The 23,682-nt window shown below is 42.1% G+C and overlaps 2 protein-coding genes across 4 annotated transcripts in view; one reads left to right on the top strand and one right to left on the bottom strand.

The window, feature by feature from the left end:
- Positions 1 to 8,452, top strand: part of LOC129361999 (low-density lipoprotein receptor-related protein 8-like) — a 92,955-nt gene extending 84,503 nt beyond the window's left edge. The window contains exons 16-18 of one of the 3 annotated variants that reach the window (XM_055033293.1): positions 500 to 772; positions 2,254 to 2,322; positions 6,089 to 8,452. In XM_055033293.1, coding sequence (XP_054889268.1) covers positions 500 to 772; positions 2,254 to 2,322; positions 6,089 to 6,432 — 686 coding nt within the window. In that variant the 3' untranslated portion in view covers positions 6,433 to 8,452. Of the gene's footprint in view, positions 1 to 496; positions 773 to 2,253; positions 2,323 to 6,088 lie in introns of all 3 variants that reach the window. The other 2 variants (XM_055033294.1, XM_055033292.1) reach the window with 2 other exon arrangements.
- Positions 8,453 to 10,425: 1,973 nt separating this feature from the next.
- On the bottom strand, positions 10,426 to 23,397 carry LOC129361986 (KN motif and ankyrin repeat domain-containing protein 4-like). Its single transcript, XM_055033268.1, has 9 exons — positions 23,153 to 23,397; positions 16,586 to 18,028; positions 14,373 to 14,448; positions 13,454 to 13,741; positions 13,209 to 13,293; positions 12,490 to 12,709; positions 12,267 to 12,409; positions 11,944 to 12,144; positions 10,426 to 11,064 (listed from the first exon to the last, which is right to left on the bottom strand). The coding sequence occupies exons 1-9, from the start codon at positions 23,160 to 23,162 to the stop codon at positions 10,972 to 10,974; spliced, it is 2,559 nt and encodes an 852-aa protein (XP_054889243.1). The 5' UTR covers positions 23,163 to 23,397; the 3' UTR covers positions 10,426 to 10,971.
- Between the last annotated feature and the right edge of the window lie 285 nt (positions 23,398 to 23,682).

The raw sequence follows: 23,682 nt of genomic DNA, 5'->3' as shown, positions 1-23,682 counted from the left end.
TTGCCACTGACTCACTTCTGTTGCCAACCCATACCATGCTGCATTCATTCTGTGCAACAAAGCTAAGTACTACCACTATATAAACATGCAGTTTTCATTTGTAAATTTCTACCTTGAAGCAGTTCTTAAATTTAGTTTGTAATGCTCTTGAAAAGGGCTTAAAAAGTCTTAAATTTGAGGTTGTGAAACCTGCTGAAACACTGCTAATGCCAAGGAGATTGTCGACATGAACACTATAAAAACAACAGTTAATTGAGCAGCAACAGTGTGGATTTCAAGCCTGGGATCTACTGGTGAAGAAAGAAGCAGGGTTATTATCATCTTCACACTCAAAAAGTTCTCGGCATTGTTTTTATAGATCCTGCTCAAAAACTGGGAGTACTTCAAGACTCTCAGTTTGCAATATTTCTTTAAACTTAAGTTTAAGTTTTGCTCATTTGAATATAGTAATCATCTCTAGATCAAATCTCCAGCTTTGATTTAACTTTCCTCTTAGCAGCACCAAGGGACGACATGACGGCGAGATCGCCACCTGCCTTTGAATTTACGCCTGACACCAGAGGCATCGCCCCATCCTCAGGAGGAGTCTCGCAGGCAGACCACGTCCCCTACTTGAGCACCGCTCCATCTGCTTCTCCCGAGTTTCTTACTCCACTCAGTACGCTGCAGCCTCTGTCATCGCAGGAGTCCGAATCACCGGGGTCCCACTCTACGGCCACGGCCATGGTCATCTCAACCACGTCTGCAGGGGACAGCAGTGTCTCCCAACACTGTGAGTGTGCAGTCTTGAAAAAGTAGAGTTGCGATCAGGGCTGAAACGATTAATTTAATCAGTCGTGATTAGTCAATTATCAGAATAATCGTCAGCTATTTTAGTCTTAGATTAATAGTCAATTGTACTATACACACTCTGGCTTTAGCCATCTGCTGAAAGAACAACATTCAGGACAGTAATTAGGCCAAAACTGTAAAAAAAAAAAAAAAAAACATTTAGGATGATACACTTTGTCTTTAAATATATTTTGCACATATCTCCTCAAGTGGCATTTTTAGCTTCACCTGATTCAAATTCTATAAAGAAAGAAAGAAAATATCCCGCTAACTGCTATCTAATTATTAATCCAAAACAATCAATCACCAAATTAGTAGGTAGTATTTTTTTTGAGCTGCACATGCACACTTTGCTACAAATGATCAAGGGTTGACAAAAGGAGCGCAGAGGGACGACATGACGGTGAGATCGCCACCTGCCTGTGAATTTACGCCTGACACCAGAGGCATCGCTCCATCCTCAGGAGGAGTCTCGCAGGCAGACCACGTCCCCTACTTGAGCACCGCTCCATCTGCTTCTCCCGAGTTTCTTACCCCACTCAGTACGCTGCAGCCTCTGTCATCTAAAATGCAATGTTTTAGGGAACATGCTATTGCATTTTAGGGAATAAAATGTTAGTTTTATTTTTTTTAAAATGAGCTCAATTTGTTTTAAATAAAACAAACTGAGCTCATTTTCTGCCTTTTAGATATTGTGTAAAAACGACTGAAGTGATTACACAGAAAAATCTGTTAAATGTGCCAATTTTTTTCTGCAATTAACCAATTAATCAACAAAAATAATCGATTCCTAAATTAATTGTGAGTTGCCGCCCTAGTTGGGATAAAAGAAAACTGCTGAGTTGCATCTACTTCCTGTTGTGAACATGGCTAGCGATCTTAATGTCCTGTAAGGAGGACATAAAGTGAGGAATCTACAAGCCTCTGCCACCGACGACAGGAATAATTGTCACCTTGAAAATTATGCCGTTCTCCTCATAAAACTGTTATTTATTTGGGCGGGCGGGTGGAGAGAGTGGGGGTCGCATATCTGGAAGGAAATTTGTGTTACGGCATAAACGCTTGCCTCATAAGTGTGTTAGTGAGTACTGCATGTTGAATGCAAATTTTGCTCTAATGCAAACATGCAGAGCCTGTATGTATGAAGGTGCAGAAGGTCGGGGGTGTCTCAAAGTCACGCTCTGGCAAATCCCGAACTCTGCATCCTTTACATTTTTTTTTCTCCCTCCTCCCTCTTTTCCCCCGCTGTCTCTCTTTGTAAAACACTCACGGCCATTAACGCATGGCCACCCACTTCACGCCTCCCTGTTTTATCACCTCTCTCCTCCACCGTCTCGACCCTTCCTCGACGCTCTGCTCATCTCATGCTTTTTATACCGTACCTGCCTTCTTACATTTTCTCATTCCTTCTCTCCCCCCCAGCCGGTGGTGAGAATTTCGTTCTGGGCGAGAACCTGACGGTGGCCGTTCTGGGCGTGGTCATTCCTATCGGTAAGCTGCACGCAGCCTCTGTTTTCTTAGTTTGTCTGGTTACAGAAAGGCCATTTGGCTACATGTACAGCGCCTTGCAAAAATATTCAAACCTTTTGGACTTGTTCACATTTTTCACACATTACATCCTCAAAGTTCAATGTCCTTCTATCGGCATTTTATTACATAGATCAACATGAAGTAGCACCTAACCAGGAAGCAGCAAGAAAATGTTATGCAGGCTTTAAAGTTTTTTGCAAATTAAAAGTCTCCCTCTTCCTGATCAACTCATTCAAACTTGAATTGAGTTGAGTTGATCAGAATCAACTCATTCACTGCTGGTTAGCAAACACCTGATGGAACCGGTTATGTCCTGGACTCGTTATACGAGCTACTTCTCGATGTAGTACTGGTAAAAATGTTGTCCAGTTGTTAACAGAGGAGCCATGTTGTGATGACTTCCTAAACGTGTAGACTTTCTTAAAGAGACAGAGGCCAAATTTGAAGGCGCAGAATTACTAAGTGACTCAAAACTTCTCTTGCGTCATATTTGATTTTTACAGTATTTTATAACAGCTGAAGGTAGCAGAGTTTCTTGATTGTTCTATAAAATGATTCTGCATGGCTGGAAAACACATAATACTCCCCATTTAAAATGTTAGAATACATTTCTATTCATTGCACTTGAGTCATCTTCCTCTGCAACAATGGCTGCAGTTCCTGTAGTTCTTCACCAAACGTCACAAACTACTGTAAGTCAAATTGGATGGAAGTCATTTGAGCAACTTTTTTTTTTTCATTTTTTTTTCAAATCATGCTCAAGGTTATGATTTGGATTTATGTCTGGGCTTTAATTTGTCCAGGTTAACTCATTGATGTACCTACATCCGGCTCTGTTTACTGTTAACCTGCTGGAACAGGAACTTCATCCCCAGTTTCAAGTCTTTTGGTGTTCCTCTGTATTTAGCTCCGTGTATCAACTCAAACCAGCTTCCTGTTCCTGCAAGAAAAACTCACCCACAGCATGATTCTGCCTCCACCAAGTTTCACCACAGTATGATTGCTGTATACTGTTAGTTTTCCTCCACACAGACCGTAAATTTCGGTGTTTAATTTTGATGTCGTCTTAGCAATTGAGGTTTGTGGTGATGGTGTAAAAATGTGAAAAAATTGTGGTGGATATTTATACCTTTGCAAGACTCTACACATGTACTGTGTTACCCTGATGTATAAGGTTCCTGTTTGTTGAGTCCATCACACATTCACAGCTGTGCACTGGAGGACTGAATGCTTGAATGAACAGAAAGTCCTCCTTTCTGTTCATTTCTTGTGTATTTGATATTCTTGTTATTGTGCATCATTCGCCTTCTACTGTACTGTTTAGTGGAGAATGCTTTGGCAAACATTCTTTGCTAAAGCACTGTAGTTTTCAAACATTATTGAATAATAATAATAATCAAAGATAAAAAAAAAAACAGCAAATACCTTGGAAGCAACCTTCATAATAATTGTGAGAATTTCAAAGTTATACCTACTTATGAGTAATTCATGAACTAAAACACTTATGGCTTCATCAGAAAGTTTGTGCTGGATAATATCACCTCAGACTAAATATCAGGATACAGTTCAAAGATTTTTCATAAGTCACAGAATTTTGCTAACATAGAACTAAACTGCTCAGCTAGCCATTATGCTAAAAGAGGAACATCTATTCAGTCAGCCATCAGGGACTCAATCATTACTCTACGTCCATCTCATGGTTACATTTGTAGTCGAAACTCAGAAATTTCAACTTACCAGTTGGAAAAAGTGGAAGCCCAGAATAACCTCCGTTAGCTACATGTTCAGCTACAGTGTTGCAATATGGCCGCTCCTCGCATCAACAGTAGTACGCTGTGGTGGAAACCTATTTATTTTATAAATACACATGCAAGAGTGCATCTAAAATCAGGGCTACCTTTACTGCCAGCAACTGAAAAAATTGGAAAGTGAAGCAGCTTAAGCAATGTTGGCAAGCAGTGCTACTTGGCCATCGCCATATTGAAATCCAGACCTCTCCGACTTTGTTTATTGGAACATTTTTACCTCAGGTGTGACGTAACAACCAGCATCACTGCTCTAACAAAAACTCTGGGAGAAGAGCCAAATGATTAACTCCAGGTCTGAGTCATCTAGAAGTGGATCCATCAGCTTGTTATGTAGCTACAGTCTCTGGCAAATAACAGCGCATGAAGCTTTCTTCATTTTAACCCAGAAAGGATTAAAAGGCATCCCAAATATTGCTCACTGTTTGCATAAGCAAAGCAACATAACTTAATTTGTTTGCTACGCCACATTGTTTTTGTTTTCTTATTTAATTGTGACTGAAAAGAAAAAAAGGAACAAAACATTTATTAATCACAGCTTATTTCCTTTAAAATGACAGACCTGATTTAAATCCGCTAGATATAAGGAAAATAAACACAATTCAGCTAAAAATATGACTTTATACCCAGTACAAGCTTCAAGCTGAAACCTGATTCAGGACTAAATGAACTGGAACGAACTGAGTCAGCCTCCTTTTTCAGACAGACTTTTTCATTTTGTTCGTAATAAAATCAGGTCACAGCACAGGTGGAAAACACAAAAGGTGTTTATCAGCCGTGACAACTTTAACAGTGTTTTATTGGTGTGATTTGTTAAATTACAAAGCCTATTTAACGGCAGATTTAATGTGATCATTTGCCATCACACAGTCAGGCATGTGAAGATTCAGAATATCCTCATTAGTATCATCAGCTACTTTTCCTCATATCTGCTTGTATAATAAAGACAGTACATTAAAAAATGATCACATTACAGATGAAGTATTGAAATAACACATTCCATTTTCCCTGACTTTTAAAGAAAAACTGCAGTATGTAACCTTTTTAAAAAAATGTTAAAACTGCCACCATTTTGTGAGACAGATAAACTGTGAAAAGATCAATCTCCACCTTGTTCCTGAGCTACTTTTGCCATCTGATGGAATGCAACACTCCTGACCAAACACAACCAATCAGAGGCAGGAGGAGGGTCTTAGTGCTGTCAATCAAACTCGTGTACTCGCTGTGCATTGTGCTAATGTTGGAGAAATAACTTACCATTACAAGACAAGTGTTAACTAACCTTAGCATTTGCAACAGGCTATGTTAGCTGCTGTGGAGAGTGGAGAGGACGGGGGATGAGTGGCGCCACACTCCGGCCTCTAATTGGTTGTTTCTACTTAGCACTGTGAGAAGGCAGAGGAGCTCAGTTTTACAACAAATATGTAAAAAAATATTTTTTTCATAAAAGTTACATACTACAACTTTAAGATAGCAAAATATTTTAATTAAAATTTGTTAATTTTAATTCAAATAATAAAAATTTTAATTAAATGTATTTGGAATTTATTAAAATAAATGTAAATAAATTTTAATTTTAATATCTTTGTAAAAAAGATATAACTTTTTTACAAAATAAAAAGTTACATCTTCATTAAAAGCGTCTCAGACGATCCTTAAAACAAACACTCCAACTCTAAGCTTTAATGAGGGTTATTTAGAGTCTGGGAGTACATGTGTGACTCACCTTCAGCCTATGCTGCACCACACTCACACACACACTCCATACCGCTCCCTCTTCCCTCTCTGCGTCCCCCATCCTGCATGCCTCTTCTTCTTCTCCTCTCCGTGCCAGTCATCTCACACCATGGACTCGTTCTGCTTTGTTAACGTTCCCCCTCCCTTCCCCGTGTCCCCTGCCGCTGTGTGTTAAACGCATGCAGTTCCTATCGTTGCCACAGTGGTGTTCGGCCTGGTCTGCGCCGGAGTCTACCTGGCGTGGCGGAACTGGCGCCGCAACTCTACCAAGAGCATGAACTTCGACAACCCGGTCTACCGCAAGACCACCGGCGAGGGCGAGGAGGACGAGATCCACATCGGGAGGACCGACGGCATGGGACACCACGTTCACCACCACCACCCGTACCCCCAGGGGGTCGGCATGGGCGTGGTGGGGGCCGGAGGCGGCACCTGCCCGCAGTTCATCGCCCTGCCTTTGGGGGGCAGCATGCCTGACGCGGGGACTCACTGGTACACGGAGCAGCCCATGCTCTCCACTGCAAAGTGAGGCAAAAGGACCTGCTTCTGGTGCAGCTGGACACTCAGGCACACGGTGAAGTCAGAATGAACTTGGACTAAGTTTACTGAAGGGATGAACGACGTATCATTGTTTCATTCATCCACACACAGAGCCATGTCCTGTCATGTTTCATATAAACCACGAATGACAAAGAAAAATTAGGGAATGAAATCTGTTTTTTTTCTCCAGTAGATTCTGGTAGTTACGTAATCAGGTGGTGCAGACCTGCCACTGCTCTCTCAACGCTGGAAAATTAAGTCAAACTCCCCATTTTTAACTTTTCCATCGACAACTGTGTGCATCTGAAGTTGCTAAAAGGTACTGGCCTTGAGCATCCGTTTTGTTCTTGATATGTTAGTTTGAGTTTGTGTTACTCCTGGTTGGCGGCAGCGCTCTGGGACAGATACTAAAGAAAGAGGAGCTGTTAAACGGGGGAGGCCGGTGGAGACAATCTGTCAGGATCAATCCCAAACACTGTTTTTGGAGACACCTGGTGTCATCCACATTTTTTCATGGATCATTTTGTCCGGTTCAGAGTCTGACAATGTTGGTTGAACTGTGTCACTTTTGAGTATTTCTCTTATTTAGTGAAGAGAGTTGGAAGTCTTCTGTGAGCATAAAGGTGCAAGTCAGACTTCTTGTTCTTCTTTTAGTAGCTTGTTTTAGATGTTAAATGGTCTGAGAAAAGCAATAGACTGCAGATAGCAGCCAGTTGATGTGTTTTGTGGTTAATGGAAATCACCGAGTGGTAATAATTTCATTTGACGACCCACTTTTAACTGTGACACACACACACCCACTCCACCTGCCGAGCAGCGGAGTCAGATTCCCGTTGTTTTCTGAAGAGTCTGGAGGGGGACAAGGACAAGGATGGGGTGCAGTTCTCTCTCTGGAAACACAAGCAGCATGCAACCACCTGACATCGCCACCGTTCATTGTTCCACACGAGACGCTCTGACCCACACTCACACACATGTACTGCCCAGTCGTTTTCGCCGCCGCTGCCACTGTTATTTGAGTAGGCAGTTTGAGACAGGAGGGCCCAGCTGGTCTCTGCTTTGGGAGAGAAAAAACATCTTCATTTTTCCACGAACGTGAAAAGAAAAAGAAAAATCGGACTCTGATGCAGTGCGGTGTGGCGCCTGCCGACTCCGCCGGTGAACACGTTTCACGCCGGTTTATACAGATTACCTGAAAATTTCCCCGTGTGTGTGTTCATCGAAATGCATGTGTGCCAATTGTTCATCGCACAGCCATATTTGAAACTGTTTTTTGGATGCTATTTGTTGCACAACCCTCTTAGAATGCCTTCTGGTACTGTGTTTCTCATGGAGAAAGAAGGTGTGTGTGCTTGTGTGTGCGTGTTTGCACGTGTGTTGACCTCTGTGTGTATTGGTGAGCAAGTGTGCGTGTGTCGGCAGAAAAGCTTTGAGGGTGCTTTTTGACTCATTGGGTTGTAAATACGTTTTCATAATGTTTTTTGATAATGTATTGTATAATTCTGTAAAAGAAGAGCTGTATATAAGATTTTAGATAAAGTGTTGACACCTATATTAATTTATTTGTATGAAGAAAGCACTGTTTTTTCCTTCCTGATTGTTTAAAATCAGAGTTATCCACCAAAGTGTTTCGTTTTAGTTGGTGTTTCTTGCTGTGTATCGCATAGCCTCATTTTTTGTGAATATTTTTTCTTAGCCTTTATATAATATTAATAGGTCCCACACCCTGCATCCAAAATAATTTTAAAAAATCCACATTGGTGGAACATTTTTAAGCCCAATGTCAGTGAGAATGTTGCTTTGTATTTATTTGTGCCTTTTTTGTTTACACTTTCATATTAAACTTGTGTTTTTTTGTTTTTTTTTTCTCATGAAAAAAAAGTCTGCCAGTCGCTGTACGTCTAATACCGAACTGCACTGAGGACAAATTGGTTCTGTGTTTTATTTTCCATAACTGATTAGTTTTAAATATCTCTTTTTATTGTTATATAAAATCTGACAAACTCAAACTGCAGTTTCTCTTATTTTTTCCTATGCAAGACAATTTCCTTGTGATTTTGTATGTATAAACAAAGGAAGAATTATTATTTTGTGTAACTGAGTCAAACTAACAGTGGATTACTCTGAGCTGAGTGCTGATCTACTAGGGAAAAAAAGCTGACACATCAGAATTTTTGGACAAATCAGATCAACCACTAGAATATTCTCAGAATCAACCAATCAGAACCAGGAGGAAGTTCTTAGCAATGACAATCACTCTTGTGCATGTGCTGCTCACATCCTTCCCCTCGTTTAATACATTCCGTCACTGAAGCTCAATATTGCCGGCATCCTGCAGCTCTTTAAATATCTAAGACACAAGCGGAACATTAAAGTGCCAATTTCTTGACTTCAGTGCCAGCTTGGCTGTGAGGGAAGGAGCTGTGGAGTGTCTGCTTGTTCAAATTTTCAAGCTAAGTTCACAGTTCTTCACAGCAACCAAATGTGCAAAAGGTCCATAAAGTTCTATAACATTACAAGAGGAAGCCGGTTTGTTAGGTCTCCACTTTACAGCTTTCAGCCAACATTACTCCTGACTTCTCCGGCCAAGTTCTGAATCTACATATGAGCTCAGAGACTTCAGCATCAAACATAATTTGCTACAAATTAATCTCAGAGTTTGGTGATTTGTATAGTCAGTACTGTCATTAGTGGTCAGTAACTTTCTGGCTACCTTGAGTTTCTTTCTTTTCTTACTTATTTCACCATTTAAGACATACTTATTCCAAATGACAAGCCAGATGAAAGCATTTTAAACTCAGCGAACATAAATACTGAACATGCTTAAGACGATGTACTTAATCTATCCGGTGACTGATAAGGTATTGTATATTTTTATTGTGCTTCACTTATTTTTCCGTTGTAGCAAATCGGTGGCATCCTTAAAACCCATTAGCGTGCATAAGAAATCTATTCTGCCAGGAATCCCTGTTAACCACTAAAGCCGATTGGTTTTTACAAAACCTGCGCTTTGGCTGTAAACCTCTCATTGTAAACCGGCGCTGGCTGAGAAGTGTTTTACTCCCGTCCATTGAGCAAGTGATTCATCAGCAGACAAAACCCCCCGCAGTAGACAAATCCAGTCCATTATCATTATTAAAGGAGAGCGGGGTGAATGCCTTCAGACTCAGCTGTCTTCTTGTTGCAGACCCAGTATGGGAGCAATGTCGAATAAGTATAAATGTAATATTTTATTTCTTTGGTCGACTGGTGCCTTCGGCGGACGAAAGAGGTGTCACACATGCTCACTGTTGCACAAAGGCTGAGATGAGCCCCTTTATTCATTGTGACATTAAAGCCTGTTTGGGTGGGGGATGGGAGAACATAAAAAAATCCACATGCTGAGGTGCACAGGCTAAGAAGGCCGGCTTAGTTCAGTGGATGTGGAGAAATACATGTTACCTTTTTTAAATCGTCTTTTTCATTTGATAGAGCTACACATTTTTTCATTACATGGTAATGGAAAAGCTTCCCGTTTCATCTCCCTCTCCCTCTTCTTCTGAGGGATATTTGCTCAGGGTCATTGCAGCAGGGCTCTCCAGCGTGGCTGTGAGAAATCCTCCAGGGAAATGAGACGGCTTTCCTCTGTCAGACAGAGATTCTGCGTCTTTTCAATCTCCACCCCACTCAATCCTGTTTGTCTTATCCCGCAAACATAAGGCCTTGAGATGACCAAACACCCCTGCTTTTCACCTCTGACCTGCAGGTGTGAATCTTCTTCTTCCCCCCTCCCTTCAATGCTGGAATCAGCACAAATCTTTTCGCACTCGGAAAGGATCCCATGTAATCCCTCGGACCTTGTTGTTTTGAACAAGTCAGTTCTGTGTATTGTTGGTTTCTGACGTGTGCGATTTTGCTGGGATGGTTTGAAATGGAGGAATTCTGCCACCTGCTGGCCGCATTTCTCAAGCAACACTCATTTCAATAAACCACAGCAGAAACACAGCATTGTATTAGATTTATTGAAGGATATACAGCTTATTTTAACAACTAGAAGGATATGGTTTTTGCTTGCATCAGTTTCTATCTTCTATTTAATGTGGATGGAAAGTGCAGAAATAGATTTAGAGGTTGCTAAAAACTTCCCTTTAAACACACACACACACATATATATATAACATGTTGATTGTTACCTATAAGTCATACTCCTACACAATAAAACGTTTAAGAATAAATACTTTTTTCATTGCATAGTTTGCAGAGTTAAGCTGTGCAAAGATCTGAGAAAACTATAACAATCACATGAAAACATGTGAAATAAATCATATTTACTGTATAGTGCATTAACAGCCACCAGTCATTTCCAGCTGTAAATAACTGATTGTGTACAGTCTTATTTAAATGATGGCTTCCCGTCCCAGGCTAAAGCTAATGCTCATGCAGCAGTTCAGAAAATACAAAACACTGTCAGGAAATAAACTGTTTAGCCTCTTTTTAGGTGTCTCAAGCAAAGAAGATGATGCACTGGCGGATCTTGAGTTTTCCATTTTCAGAGAGCTCGAGCCTTAGCATGGGCCTGCAGGAGGGCCGCTGTGTCACTGTGGGAACCTTGCTTGGCAATGGAGAGCGCAGTTTGGCCCCGCTAAGACAGGAAGTGAGGGAACACACATTAGCACTGGCATGACAGCAAAACAAATGGAGGCGATCTGACATTTTGTCAATGTTTGTTGGAGTTTTGACAACAAAAAAAAAACCTGCCCTGCAAATGTTAGCAATGTTAGCATCTGTAGACATAACAGTCATCAACACATCATTTGAGACGTTTTTCCTTTTTTTCTTTGTTCTTTTGGAATTCTGACACTTATATCGATTTTACCCCCCTCTAGAAATGCTTAGATTAGAAAACCATTTGTCAAACATCAAACACCTAACAAACCAGACTAGAACAGTACTAGTAGAGGCAAACGACAAAGCAAAGCATAAATTCAACTGATGAGTTTTTAAAGATATTTGACTAGAATAATCAATGAACTTTCAGTATCTTATTAGCATAGTCTTTTTTTGTATGCTTTTCCCAGACACCTGGTGTAGATAACTATTCTTGCTAGTTTCTCAAAGGAATAGGAGCCAGGGGAAAAAGAGAGGGACAGGTTCATCCGAATGGATGTATTTTTCCCTTGCAAGTAACAAACAAATGGGAAATATTGACACAATGTTGTTTAAGTTGGCCTGGGGGTATCTCTTGTACAGACAGACCATGCTTGGTCTGATGCAGCTCGCAGTGAACGTGCAGGACGTCCTGGTACATTCTACCTTCTGTGGAATGAAACCACCGAAGGTGCCTCTCTTCAAGGCACCTGTAAACAGTTTTCTTCCTATCGGTGGCTTCTTGATCGGAGCAATCGATCCAGAAGTCTCACAGGTAGCATGTTGTCGTTGAAGTCTGGAGCTCTGACTGCTGATAGTGCCGCACTTTAAGACCTGAACCTGAACTGCATTTAGCTGTTGGCTGTAGACTTACCTTGTCAGTCAAGGTCAGGTCACACTGACTTCTTTCTAGCAGCAATCTGGCAATGTGCGTGTGGCCTCGTTCTGATGCAAACATGAGGGACGTCTTTCCCTGGTTGTCCTGAATGTTGGCGTCGGCTCCACAGCTCAACAACAAGCGGACCATGACAACTCGACCGTGTCTCACCGCCAAGTGCAAAGCTGTCTGGCCTGTCTGTGGTAAGAGAAATTAAACTCACTCATACTTTGACAACTCACAAAACAAAAAAAAAGTCTTGACATAACATGATTTTAAATGTTTTTTTTTTGGACAACATACTGATTACGCAGCATTACCTGACTGGAGCGAATATTCACGTTTCCCAGCTCCATTAGCTTTCGGACCACCTCCATCCCAGCAGGCCCATCTGGAGCGGTGAGTGACGCCAGCATCACAGCTGTGTATCCAGCATTGTTCTGAACATTTACGTCACTCATGCCTTTACAGAAGAGAGCCTGTTGTCAACTACAGTACAGCAAAAGCATTTCCTAAGGCAAAGTTTGCCAACAATCGTGTTACCCGAGTCCAGCAGCAGGCTCACGACGTCGTAGTTGCAGTGGGACACGCTGTAATGGAGCACCGTGTTGCCATTGTCGTCGGCTAGATTGACAAGGAACGCCAGCAGAGGTGGCGCCTCACTCCTTACTTCTTTCAGGTACGCAGCTACCCTGCTGGCCTCGGAGGCCTCCTCCGCCGCAGCACCAAACCAGTGCTGGAACATTGTGACCAGAGCTTTCCTCTGGACAGAAACCAAGGAAAAGGTGACTGGTGTATTGGTCAACATGCGAGATGAAGTTGGTTAAAACTAGCTAAACTGATAACTCATTTTATATTGGCCAGTACCGTGACTAAAACTAAGCAAAAATTCACAAAATTAGCAAATGCCAGTATCCCCACATAATTCATTTCAGATGTCTGAGTCGGATCAGGACCCAAAAGTTCTCAATCAAAGCATCTCAAGCTTGTACATCATTGGCCCAGCTCATAATTCTCTAATACAATTTTAGACAATTTCTTCCATTTGTGCACACAGGTCACAACCCAGAAAAAGACAGATCGATGCCAAATGTCCATGATCAAACTACCGATAGAGCAATCCTAAGTGTTTGTGAACAAAACTGCATGTTAGGGTTTTACATCAGTTATCTCACTGAGAGGATAAACTCCTAGGTTATTGGTGAAATTGATTTACATGAACGCTGTCTCCTTTCCAGGAGTTTAATGTAAAGGGTATTTACCATATCGTCATTTGGATTTTCTGTGATGTCCATGTGATCCTTAACAAAATGACAAGCAGACATAAAATCTGCACTCAGTGCGTCCCTGGAAGTTCAAGAGAACATAAATGAAGGAACAGTACAGATAATCTGCTTCCTGTTTCAAAATCTGCTCCAATAAAACATTTAAAAGCAAGAGACATCCAGACAGTCAAAATAGGATTTGTTTTATGCAGACGGTGATTCAGAGTCTATGGTGCTCTCACCTTCCCTTTGTATTCGAGCCAATTCTGTCCTCCAGGGTTTTGGACTTTTTCTCTGGACCCTCAGCTTCCGGCAACACGGTGCCTCCATCTGTTTGTCCTGATATCGTTCCCACTGGTGTTGCACGACCCTCTAGGCATGTCTTTTTGGACTCATCAGTTTGGACTCGTCTCTTCGCAGGGTGTACATCCACCTGGGTGGCCTCCGTCCCCCGAGGGACAACACTGGCTTCCCCACACAGCTTCCCATTGTCCTGGCCAACCGCACTTCCTTTTGTGGACATTTGGACTCTACAGGGAAATGAAATGAACATTTTGTCCTCACTAACACCTTTTAGCTGCATCTACTATCCTGACGATGACCTGATAAAAGCAGCTTGACATGATTTGCTCTCAGAAATCCATTTTAGACTCTAGATTCTCATCAAATTGGACTAATAATAGTCGACTATTTCCCTGATTCGATTATTGTGACCAGACAAGGACTTATGTAATATAGCTCAAATGCATTATTCATTTCATAAGGTCAAAAATAATCGCAGTCAAATCGTTCTGAAGCTTCAGTAGCTGAAAGTGAAAGCACAAACTGAACACGATGCCTGTTAAGGCTGAATATGTGATATTCTGAGGCAGACTTTGCATTGTTCTTCTTATGAGCCTTTAAACCTTAAAGAATGAAAGAAGCATGTATTTAAGGCTTTGTCTGCCTTCCCTCATTTCAGTTTTAGACATGCGGGTCTTGTCTAACTGACGGCTTCACATGGACTGGTATTCATCTCCCAGACCAAAATCAAGAAGTCCTTTTTTTTTTTTTTTTTTGTTCTTGGTCAGAGAAAAAGACGCCTAAAGAGCCTCAATTTCAGTCAGAGGAACCAATAATAAGCGTAAAGGCTGCCGAAGTCTCTGAGAAGTTTCCACAAACCCTTCATTAGCATCCTCCGACTGCAGCTTTTTTAGAGTCTGGGTGCTCCCATCACTCGCCAGGGTGGACCTAGAGGCTAAAGAGAAGACAAATACACACATTGAGATCAAACATAAGTAACACCAAATCCAGCTGATGAGATTATACACCTGATAATTGATAAATTGACTTATTTTAAGCCTCCTGCGGTCTTAAGAGATGAGGTCTTTTGGATGCCACAAGCTTTTAACTCTGTGCCTTGTGGCATGGTTGCAGTGACCCTGTGTGCGTTTTTACAAGTTTGTGTGTTTGGAACCGACAGTCCGTTTCCCTGCTGTCCGACAGTGACATTTGCCGCACTTCTCCTGAGCGTCTCAAGAGACAGTTCAATGGTTAAAAAAGTGCCACATCCTCTTTAGGGACATTTAATATCAGTTCTGGATCAAATCCTGTTTGATCCTCCTGTTTGGGTTCATATGGCAAGAAAACCTGATTCACGTCAAAAGTATTTACACCCCTTTCACTTCAGCTGAGTGATGCTATGATCAGCATTTTGTCATGCTGCAACCACAAAGTTCTGAACCTGTGTCGGTCATTCCAAAACGTAAATATGACTGAAAGCCAGAGTTGTGGTTCTGACTTCATGTTTAGAGTTGTTCTTCTGGAAGGTAAACCTCCACTGTAGTCTAAAGTCTGTTGTGACCTCAAGCAAGCTTTCTGCCAACCCCGTGTTGCATCATGGGGTTGGTGTAGTTTCAGTTTCACTCCGCACAGGGTTTTACATCAAAACACTTCTCTTTGTGTCTGATTTGACATTTTCGAGCCTACGTGGCACGCTAATGTTTGGGAATGTCTCGAGGAAAAAATTCCAAAATGGGCATCCTCATGAACGTAGCTCATTAATGTTAATGCATGATATAGGGGCAGGAGACCCCTAATTTGCGTGAAGGGCCGCTTTTATTGAGTGTGGAAGGTTATTCTATAACAATCTTACTATGTACATAAATAAAGCAGCAGTTGGTTGGTGAAACCAGATGTTTTACATCGATGCCTCTCATGGCGGCAAAAAGTATTTCTGGAACAAACTCAGGAAAACGACTTCTAAAATGTTTTTTTTTTCCTCACTTGCCTTTCAAGGCAGAACAAAGAAATAAACGAATATAACACTTGCTTCAGAAATGAAAGAAAAATTATTAGAACAGTCAGAAAGACTCAGTGAAATTTTCCCATTTGTATGTCACTATATTTATATTTTTTGTGATCGGGCAAAAATCTTTTGTACGTAGTGTCAACGTGGCGGGAGACATTTTATCAGTAACCTATGTTTGATCTTCAAGCATTTGGGTTACTTGTGTGTGAGGATACATGTAATATTTTGAACTTGATGCGTTAGCATGCCACTTTTTCTTGGTTTCATTGTTTCAAAAATGTTCTTACTGGGCAGGTTAACGGGAGATAAATACTTTTACAGTTACTTTGTTTTTCTTGTTTCCTTACTGACCTTGAACTACAGATACTTATTGTCATTTTGTAACAGTGAAATGCTGCTATTTCATTTTTGGTCTGGAATCAAAAACGACAACGCTCTTAACTTTAAATCGGTGCACCACAATCGGTGCACCCCAAATTATTACTCTGGAATTTTAAGTTGCTTTTATGATTTTTCTTTTTTTAGTGAACAAGAATCACTAAAAAGAAAATTATGTAAAAAATTACGTAATCAGAAGAATGTATAATGATGTAAAAATTATGTGTTCACTATTATTAGGAAAAATGTTAAGACGTCTAAGAACAATGATTTGATTTGTCTTTCTTTCGTAAGACTTTGCCTTTGAGGTTTATGATCCATTTTACATGCACTGAAAACCTGCTGTGTGCTTTGCCTTTGTGACTCATACACTGCAAAAACACAAAATCTTACCAATTATTTTTGGTTGAGTTTCTAGTGGAAATGTCTTAGAACACTTGAAATAAGTCTAACTTTTCAGCATTTCATGACAAGCATTTTGTTCATGTAAATGAAAAAGTTCAGACCATTTCATGTAAAAAATGGGAAAATATCTTGTAATAAGTGAAATAACCTGCAAGAAGAAGCAATCATTTTTCTAGTTTTGTCTTCTTTCAAGTCATTTTGATGTTCCCTCTAGAAACTGAGACAAAAGTACCTAGTAAGATTTTGTGAAGTGTAACATACTGTTCACCATCAGAGCCTTAAAATGACCAAAGAACATCACCTCTGTTCTGGATCTTCTGCCCATCGGTGTCTTCATGGTGCTTGTGTCCACACATGAGGACGTCAACTAGGTCCATCATTTCCTGCTGCAGGGAGTTGACTTTTGGATCCGGATGTCTCAGGGGTTTTCCCTTTTCTCTGAACTCTCCACACACACACTCCCACTGCTGGTCCAGAAGACTCTTGATTTTCTTAATATGGCGAATAATGAATGTGTCTGTGGCCCCGTCAGACATTATTGAGTCTTGGTGCCTCTGAGTATGTGAGGGTACAGTTCTTGTGATGATGGAGGAGGCAGGAATATGCTGGGGTTCAATGGACCTCACAATGTTCTCGTCTCCTTCCTGGTCCACCACCACCCTTTCTGCACGGACCCAAACGCCTGGGTTTCTGATGAGGTATTCTATCTTCTCATCTTTCCTTCTGCTCTCCTGCTGCTGCTCCTTCAGGAGTCCTACCGTCCTCTGGAGGTCCTGCTCGGTGTCATGGAGCTTCTGCTCCAGCGCCGCTACCTTAGCCTGCAGGGACGTCACGGTCAGCAGCTCGTCCAGATCTGTGCTGGTTTTCCAGTCATTCACGGGGTTTATTTTGCTTGTGACGCTGTGATTTCTGGGAAACGTGACGTGACTTTCCCATTGGGATTTCAGGACATCCCCTTTGCCATAAGATGATGAAGTATGAAGATCTGTGGTGCCATTGACTGTTGATGGAGGGACATGGTGGACCAAGCCCAGACGGAGTCTTTCCCTTTCTTCTTGCAGGATGCAGATCTGAGCTCTGAGCTCTGGAACAACCCTCACCTCCATCTCGAGTTCTCCGACGCGTTCAAGAGCCTCGGTCAGACGCCTCAGCAGCCCCGAGCAGTCCTGTGGACGAGGGCTGTCTGAGAGGAACACGTCCTCACAGGAGGTGTTCCTTCCTCCAAGGTGATCTCTTGAACTCTGGATGCTGCTCCTGTCATCTGTGGACTCGGATTCTTGTCTGAGCAGCACGGTGAGTGGCAAACTGGAGGCCCGCAGGAGATGAGGCCGGATATGCTCTCCGAGAGGTTGTTCGTCAAACTCCTTGATCCTGGCTTCCATTTCTGTCAAGGACGTGAGCCCCGTTGAAGAGAGAGGCAGCCTGTGATCGAAAGTCCAAGAGGAACACCCATGGTGATGGTTGTCCAACGGTCTGGATCTGGGGTCAAGAGCTCCGGTCGACCTCCAGGGACTTTGTTTGTAGCCAGAACCAGAGGAGTTTAGGTGCCTGGGGAGAGTGCTGGCCCGGGGTCCCTTGCTTCGGCGCTGAATGGGAACCCTTTTGATGGTGTTGCCTTTCTCAATGTCATCCACATATTTGAGGAAGTCCAAATCTATTTGGAAGCCATACGGGGTTTCCACCGAGTATGGGGGGGGCTTCCCTTTAACTCCATTCTCAGCCATTTTGTGACGGGCAATGAGACCTGTAAACAGGGAAGTGATTGTACATTACGAATAAAAGTCAGGGTTGGTGGACTTCCAATGTTTTTATAAACCCTGAAGATCAGTTTGTTACAAAATGTCTGACTGAACTTGTCCAATCTGAAAAAGATATATCAATGTTGGCTTAAATTTTGTCAACAATCATTTAGGCATTTTGCTATCTTAACTTATTTTAGTATAACACTAAGCATATCGCTAAATTGAGAGTCTGGCATGCAGAACAAGGTAGAAAGCCCAAACATTCAGTAGCTGTGCTTTTCCTTCTTCACCCATTAACTTTCTTGTTTTCCCAAAGACTTGATTCATTCCTTTCATGCACCAAGCAGCAGTTTTTTCAGCAGAGGCTGGCCTGATCTTCTTTTGATTACAGCCACGGTTTCCAGGACGAGAGCTGAAAATAGTTTTGCGACTGTTTCGCCCAGCAGTTATGGGCAGCATCGCAAAAAAAAAAAAAAAAAAAAAAAAAGCCCTACTCCTACAGACATAAACACAGGCAGCCATTGTTCTGAGTCACTACTCCACAGCTGTGCTCCTTCAGTTCAGCATCTTTTCTCCCATTCTGAATCTACTTTTAGTGGTGTATGACTTCCTCTAGCATATAGGTCGATTAGTTCATAACCGCACAATATTTTTCACTCCTCTCTTCTTTAATGAGCTGATCCATGGAGGATTCCCACACTATTTGTGGTCTACATCTTCCTTAAAACCTGACCTCCTCTCTCCTCCTACCTTCCCTTCTCTTCCTCCCCTGACCACCGGCCTCTGCGGGAGCTTGCTGTCATCATGAGGCGCCACAGCCACCAAGCCACAGCCCCAAACAATGCAAGTTATGCAGTAAACAGACAAACACCCCCAAGCTGCCCTGCTAAGAATCTGAGCGACTGTCATTCACGCACCCTCTGATGGCCAGTGGTAAACAGCAACAAATCTGCAAATCAAAGATGGCTGACAAGCTCATTTTGTAAGCTAAGAGACACACATCAGGATTTTGAAATGAAAGGCAAAATATAATGAGATGTTTCTGGGACAATTTGGTCCAAGTTTTGTTGCCTTCATTTACAGACATTTCCAACCAATTTTCCAATTTGGCTCCTCTGCGATGACTACGTCCCGCATATTTCAAATGTGTCTGTTCCAGAAAACCTGATTCAAATGACTGGATGACCTCTTGTCTATTTGCTAAAAATTTAACTCAGCTGGCTGGATTGAAGTCCAGCTTCAGAAGCCACACCCCTCTCCACAAGCCTCCCTTTCCAACAAGACTGACTTGCATGATATCACAAGACTTCTCCACTTTCAAACAAAACACAATAAGTAAAAAGTTTCAACGTGAATATGGCTAGTTTGTATAATTAGAGTTTATTTGGATTTTTTTCCTGATACTTGGCTTTTAGATGATTTAAAACAAGTATCAAGCACCAAGTTTGCCCTGACAAACTGTTGAAAGATTGATGGGTCCAGAGAAAGTGCCACTTTCAACTTTGTTTGTAATGTAAGGTCTCTGAATTAAAAAAATCAAAGATGAAGATTATTCATCTGATTTACTATAGGTAGACAGAAAAGATAGTTGATACTTTGACCCCTATTGTTTCCAGGCATCGTTCACTAGAGGATGAAAAGGCCGTGCGCATCCCATTATTCCCATTGGGGAAAAAAAGATTCGTCATAGCATCCTCAGTAAAATGCTTAGCTCCCCTTTAGCACCTGCAGAAAAAAAAAAACTCTGGAGCCGCCGCTGGCTAGAAAATGTGCTTGCATGTCTCCGGGATAATCGGAAGATCTGGTTTCAGGCAGCTGGTTTTCAACCATCTACCAGACATGTGATCAAAGTTGCCTGTTGTTGCCAATAAACTCTCCATTTCCTACTTATAAATATAGACCTGTGCATTTCTTCCAGACCAGGTTACCACAGAGGAAACAATATAGCAGAATTAGGGTTAGGTAATTCCCCAGAGTCATTGCCTAACTATGTCCACATGTCCATGGCACATATTTTAATTGTCTGTGCTTGGAGCCGTGGGCCCACCTCACAGGAAACCCAAGAAATGAAACTTTAAAATATTCACCTAACCCCAAACAGGCCCCAGCAAACCAGCAGCGCTGGGAGCTGCAGCACTGTTGCTGCTGCTGCTGCACACTGAACTTTTCAAAGGAGATTGTTACTTCTTAATTCATCTTTTGAAGCAATTTAAATCTGTACCAAAGAGAAATGTCACCTCTTCTTCCAGGGACAGCTTTGCTTTCCCACAGCAGCTGGCTGTCTCCTCTGGGTGAATATGACCCCGCTGAGACGTCCCTCCAAAACTCCCCCTGCATCAGCGCAAACCTCATAATCACACCATGTCTGTCCACAGCATTCTTCACCAAAAACCACAGCATATAGGGCCAATCTCTAAGAGTCGTGATGACAAAAGCTTCAAAATTAGACGCTGCTAAGGCCAAAACGTATTAAGTCAATGACTTCTCCCACTGATGACACTTGCGAAGACATATGACATAATGCATATTAGTGGTGTCCAGAATATTGGCATAAACAACAAATGGAAACCATCTAGTCGTGAGAAAGTAAAGCCGTTAAGCCTGCATTCTGTTTGATATTATGAGGAGGGTATCTCATAATATCATACATGTCATAAAGGACAAGAATATTTTCCTAATGATTATATTTTCTCACTTAGAAATTTAATCTCAAGTTAAAAGACAGTTTTCTGTGATGCAGGGTTACTTTGACTGATGAGTTGTTTCTCTATAAGATCCAACCTTTAATTTTCACACCCAGTAATAGAAAACCAAAATGCTGCAGCAACCCAACCCATTCTCACTCCCAGCTCTTTCCTTACTGATGATTGATTAGGTGCCTGCTGCCTCTCTGACCTGCAAATGACCCCGAAAGTGTCACTTTGGGACAGATTAAGTCTGTAAACCTAAAAATTGATATTTCTTTATAACTTTTGAATATCTCAGTTTAAGGTCACTATTCTCAAAAGCTTAAACAGTCAACAGATTAGCTTTTAGTGGTTTCTTTTTTCATTTATTTTTTTACACACAATCTGGTGATTGCTTACACAGAAAATGGAGGAAGGAGACGATGCACCACCAATGACCTGGCATAAAAATCAAACTGTTGCATATAAAATACAGAAAAAGAAGAAAGAAAAAAATATCACAGTGATGTGAAGGAATCTGGTTTCTTAGTGTTTTTTTGTTGTTGTTTGTTTTTGACAATCTGGACACATTACATGTTTCATTCTCAGTATGTGTTTCACACAGGAAGATCCTTTCTGGTGCACCTCTCCCAATCTCCATTTCCTGTGGAAGTAATGATCTGCTTTTGTGAAGACAGCGACCTGGACAGTGATTTAGTGGTTCATAACTCATAAGACATAGTAACGTTTATCAAAGGGGAAAAACTTTATTTTGGTTGAAGGCCACTTTCATCTAGCCTTCAGCAGGTTCAGCCTTCAGAACCTGCAGACCTGGATTTAAAGAAACTGATGTTAAAAAGAGAGTTACCTCCTGCAGGTTAAGTAGTAACAATGCCTCTTCCAGTCGTCTCAAACTATTCCTCTAATATTTACTTCCGCTAATCCACTGAGGACTACTTTCAATATTTTTGCATTTTTGCCAACTTTGAAAACATTTAGCGTTCCCTAATCATTTCTCCACTTGAATTCTAAAGTGCTAAATTTCCTTGGCTGTTTTGCAAACTGTCAGCTGAATAAAGTTTGTCATCTGTGAAGTTTTGCTCATCGACTTTCAGTTCTTCAAGTAGTTTGACATTTATATTAACGCTCTTATTTTGAAGTGGGTGAAGACTGTTTACACAGCAGTTCCATTTCCTCTCCTCACATTCTCTCAGTTTTCTATTTTTTTTCCCCCAATAATAACAAAGTATCAGTACAACGGGATGAATGAATGAAAACTATTCAAGCGAGTCCCGTGGCCTCAGCCAAAACATAGCAGTATGTAAACGCTTGATGAGACAGACGTGACACCTGATTGGACGGGCTCGGACCTGAAGTTAGTTAGATGTGGGAATGTGTTGACAAACCCACAGAGCCGTCATGGTCGTCCTGTTTGGCCTTCTGACCACGCTGGGATTATTTTTGTGGTTGGGCGGCTCACAGTGAAGCAGCTTGCTACCAAACTGAAGCAGTTTCTAACCTTAGAGTCTCAACAGTTAAACTAAAAAGGGAGAACATTTTCTGTTTTTCATCTTCTTTCTTTGTGTTTCTTTCTTCTTTTTTTCCTACAGTATGAATATATATGTCTGCATGTTTCTCTGTCTTTGTTCTTTTCCTGGAAAAATCCTTCCTTCCCCCCCTCCTTGTTTTTGGCTGTACAACCTGTGGCTTTTTCCAGCACATAGCTCTGAACCTCATCTTCTGCTCAGAGTTGATTTAGGAACTCAAGCCAAATGTTTGGACTTGTGCCCCCTCTTACCCCTTCCACTGTATATGTCTCTCTCTCTTTTTTCTTTTTTTGTCAAACTCGGATTCATCACAAACTGCCCTCAGAGTTCCTAGAAATCCCTCACCCTCTGTGATCTTTTATTCAGTCACTGGACTTTTCGGACCGCCGGACTCGTCCTGGTCCTCGTCCAACAGCAACAGGGTCGGAGCTGTGGCATCCAAAACTCCCGTTGCATGGCAGAAACAGCTGCCAGGGGCGTCAGGCAGAGGAAGAAAGCAACGGTATGGTAACAGAGCGGGGGTTAAAATAGAAAAGTGTGCCGCCTGTGTGCGTGTGTGTGTGCGTGTGCGTGTGCGTGTGTGTGTGTGTGTGTTCACATGCGCCTCGCATGTTTGCCAGTTCAAGCTGAATTCCTCAACGGGACGCACACTGAAATGTGTCTTTAAAAGACAAACTTCTTGTCTCAAAGGTGTTGTTAATGTTCATATGAAGGCTGCAGGTTCACTCCCAGCATTTAGTCAAGTCGCAGTAGAGCTCAACTACTTTCTGACCCTGAATTTAGATCAGCCAGTTTCCTGTCCCTCAGCGGTCAAGGTCGGCGTTCAGCATCCCGGCTTTGATGAAGCACCCAGCCGAACGGCGGCAAGCAGCCTGGAGAGATGCTACAAGGTGAGTAGTCTGTCAGCTCTTACCTCGGGACATGCTCAGCACTTTCCTCCACTCGCTGTCAGACGGTCCTCTGCTGTCTGCTGCTCAGCTCTGCCTGCTGTCTGTCTCCTCAGCAGGCGGGGAGGGCAGCGTGCCTCGGCTGTCTGGGAAATGCCACCACGCGGCCCCTGCCATAACAGAAGCTGGGTTTGCTCGCTCGTGTGTGTACTTGTGTGTGTGTGAAGGAGAGCGTCTGAACGAGGAGGAGCTAGCAACATGCCTTCCTACGTTGTCTCTCGTCCAGCAAGGATGACTGATTGAGAGGAAGGACTAGACTCAGAGAACCACACCCACTCCTCCAGACGGCAGCCGAGGCCAGTCTGGAAATGTAAGGAGGAAGGTAAGGAGTGTCAAACTGTCAGAAGTTTGATGCACGTGAGCAAGACTTTGAAAAAAAAAAAAACAAATAAAACTGAGTGCTGACCAGAATTAAAAAGGCAACATGGGTAACAAACAGACCTCCTGGTAGAGAGCACTGATCCACTGCGGCGTGGCTCCAGTGTGATCGTGCCGC

Source organism: Poeciliopsis prolifica, unplaced genomic scaffold (assembly GCF_027474105.1).
Source record: "Poeciliopsis prolifica strain line A6 unplaced genomic scaffold, Auburn_PproV2 SCAFFOLD008, whole genome shotgun sequence".
Classification (NCBI taxonomy): domain Eukaryota; kingdom Metazoa; phylum Chordata; class Actinopteri; order Cyprinodontiformes; family Poeciliidae; genus Poeciliopsis; species Poeciliopsis prolifica.
This window is presented reverse-complemented; position numbering and strand designations above follow the sequence as displayed.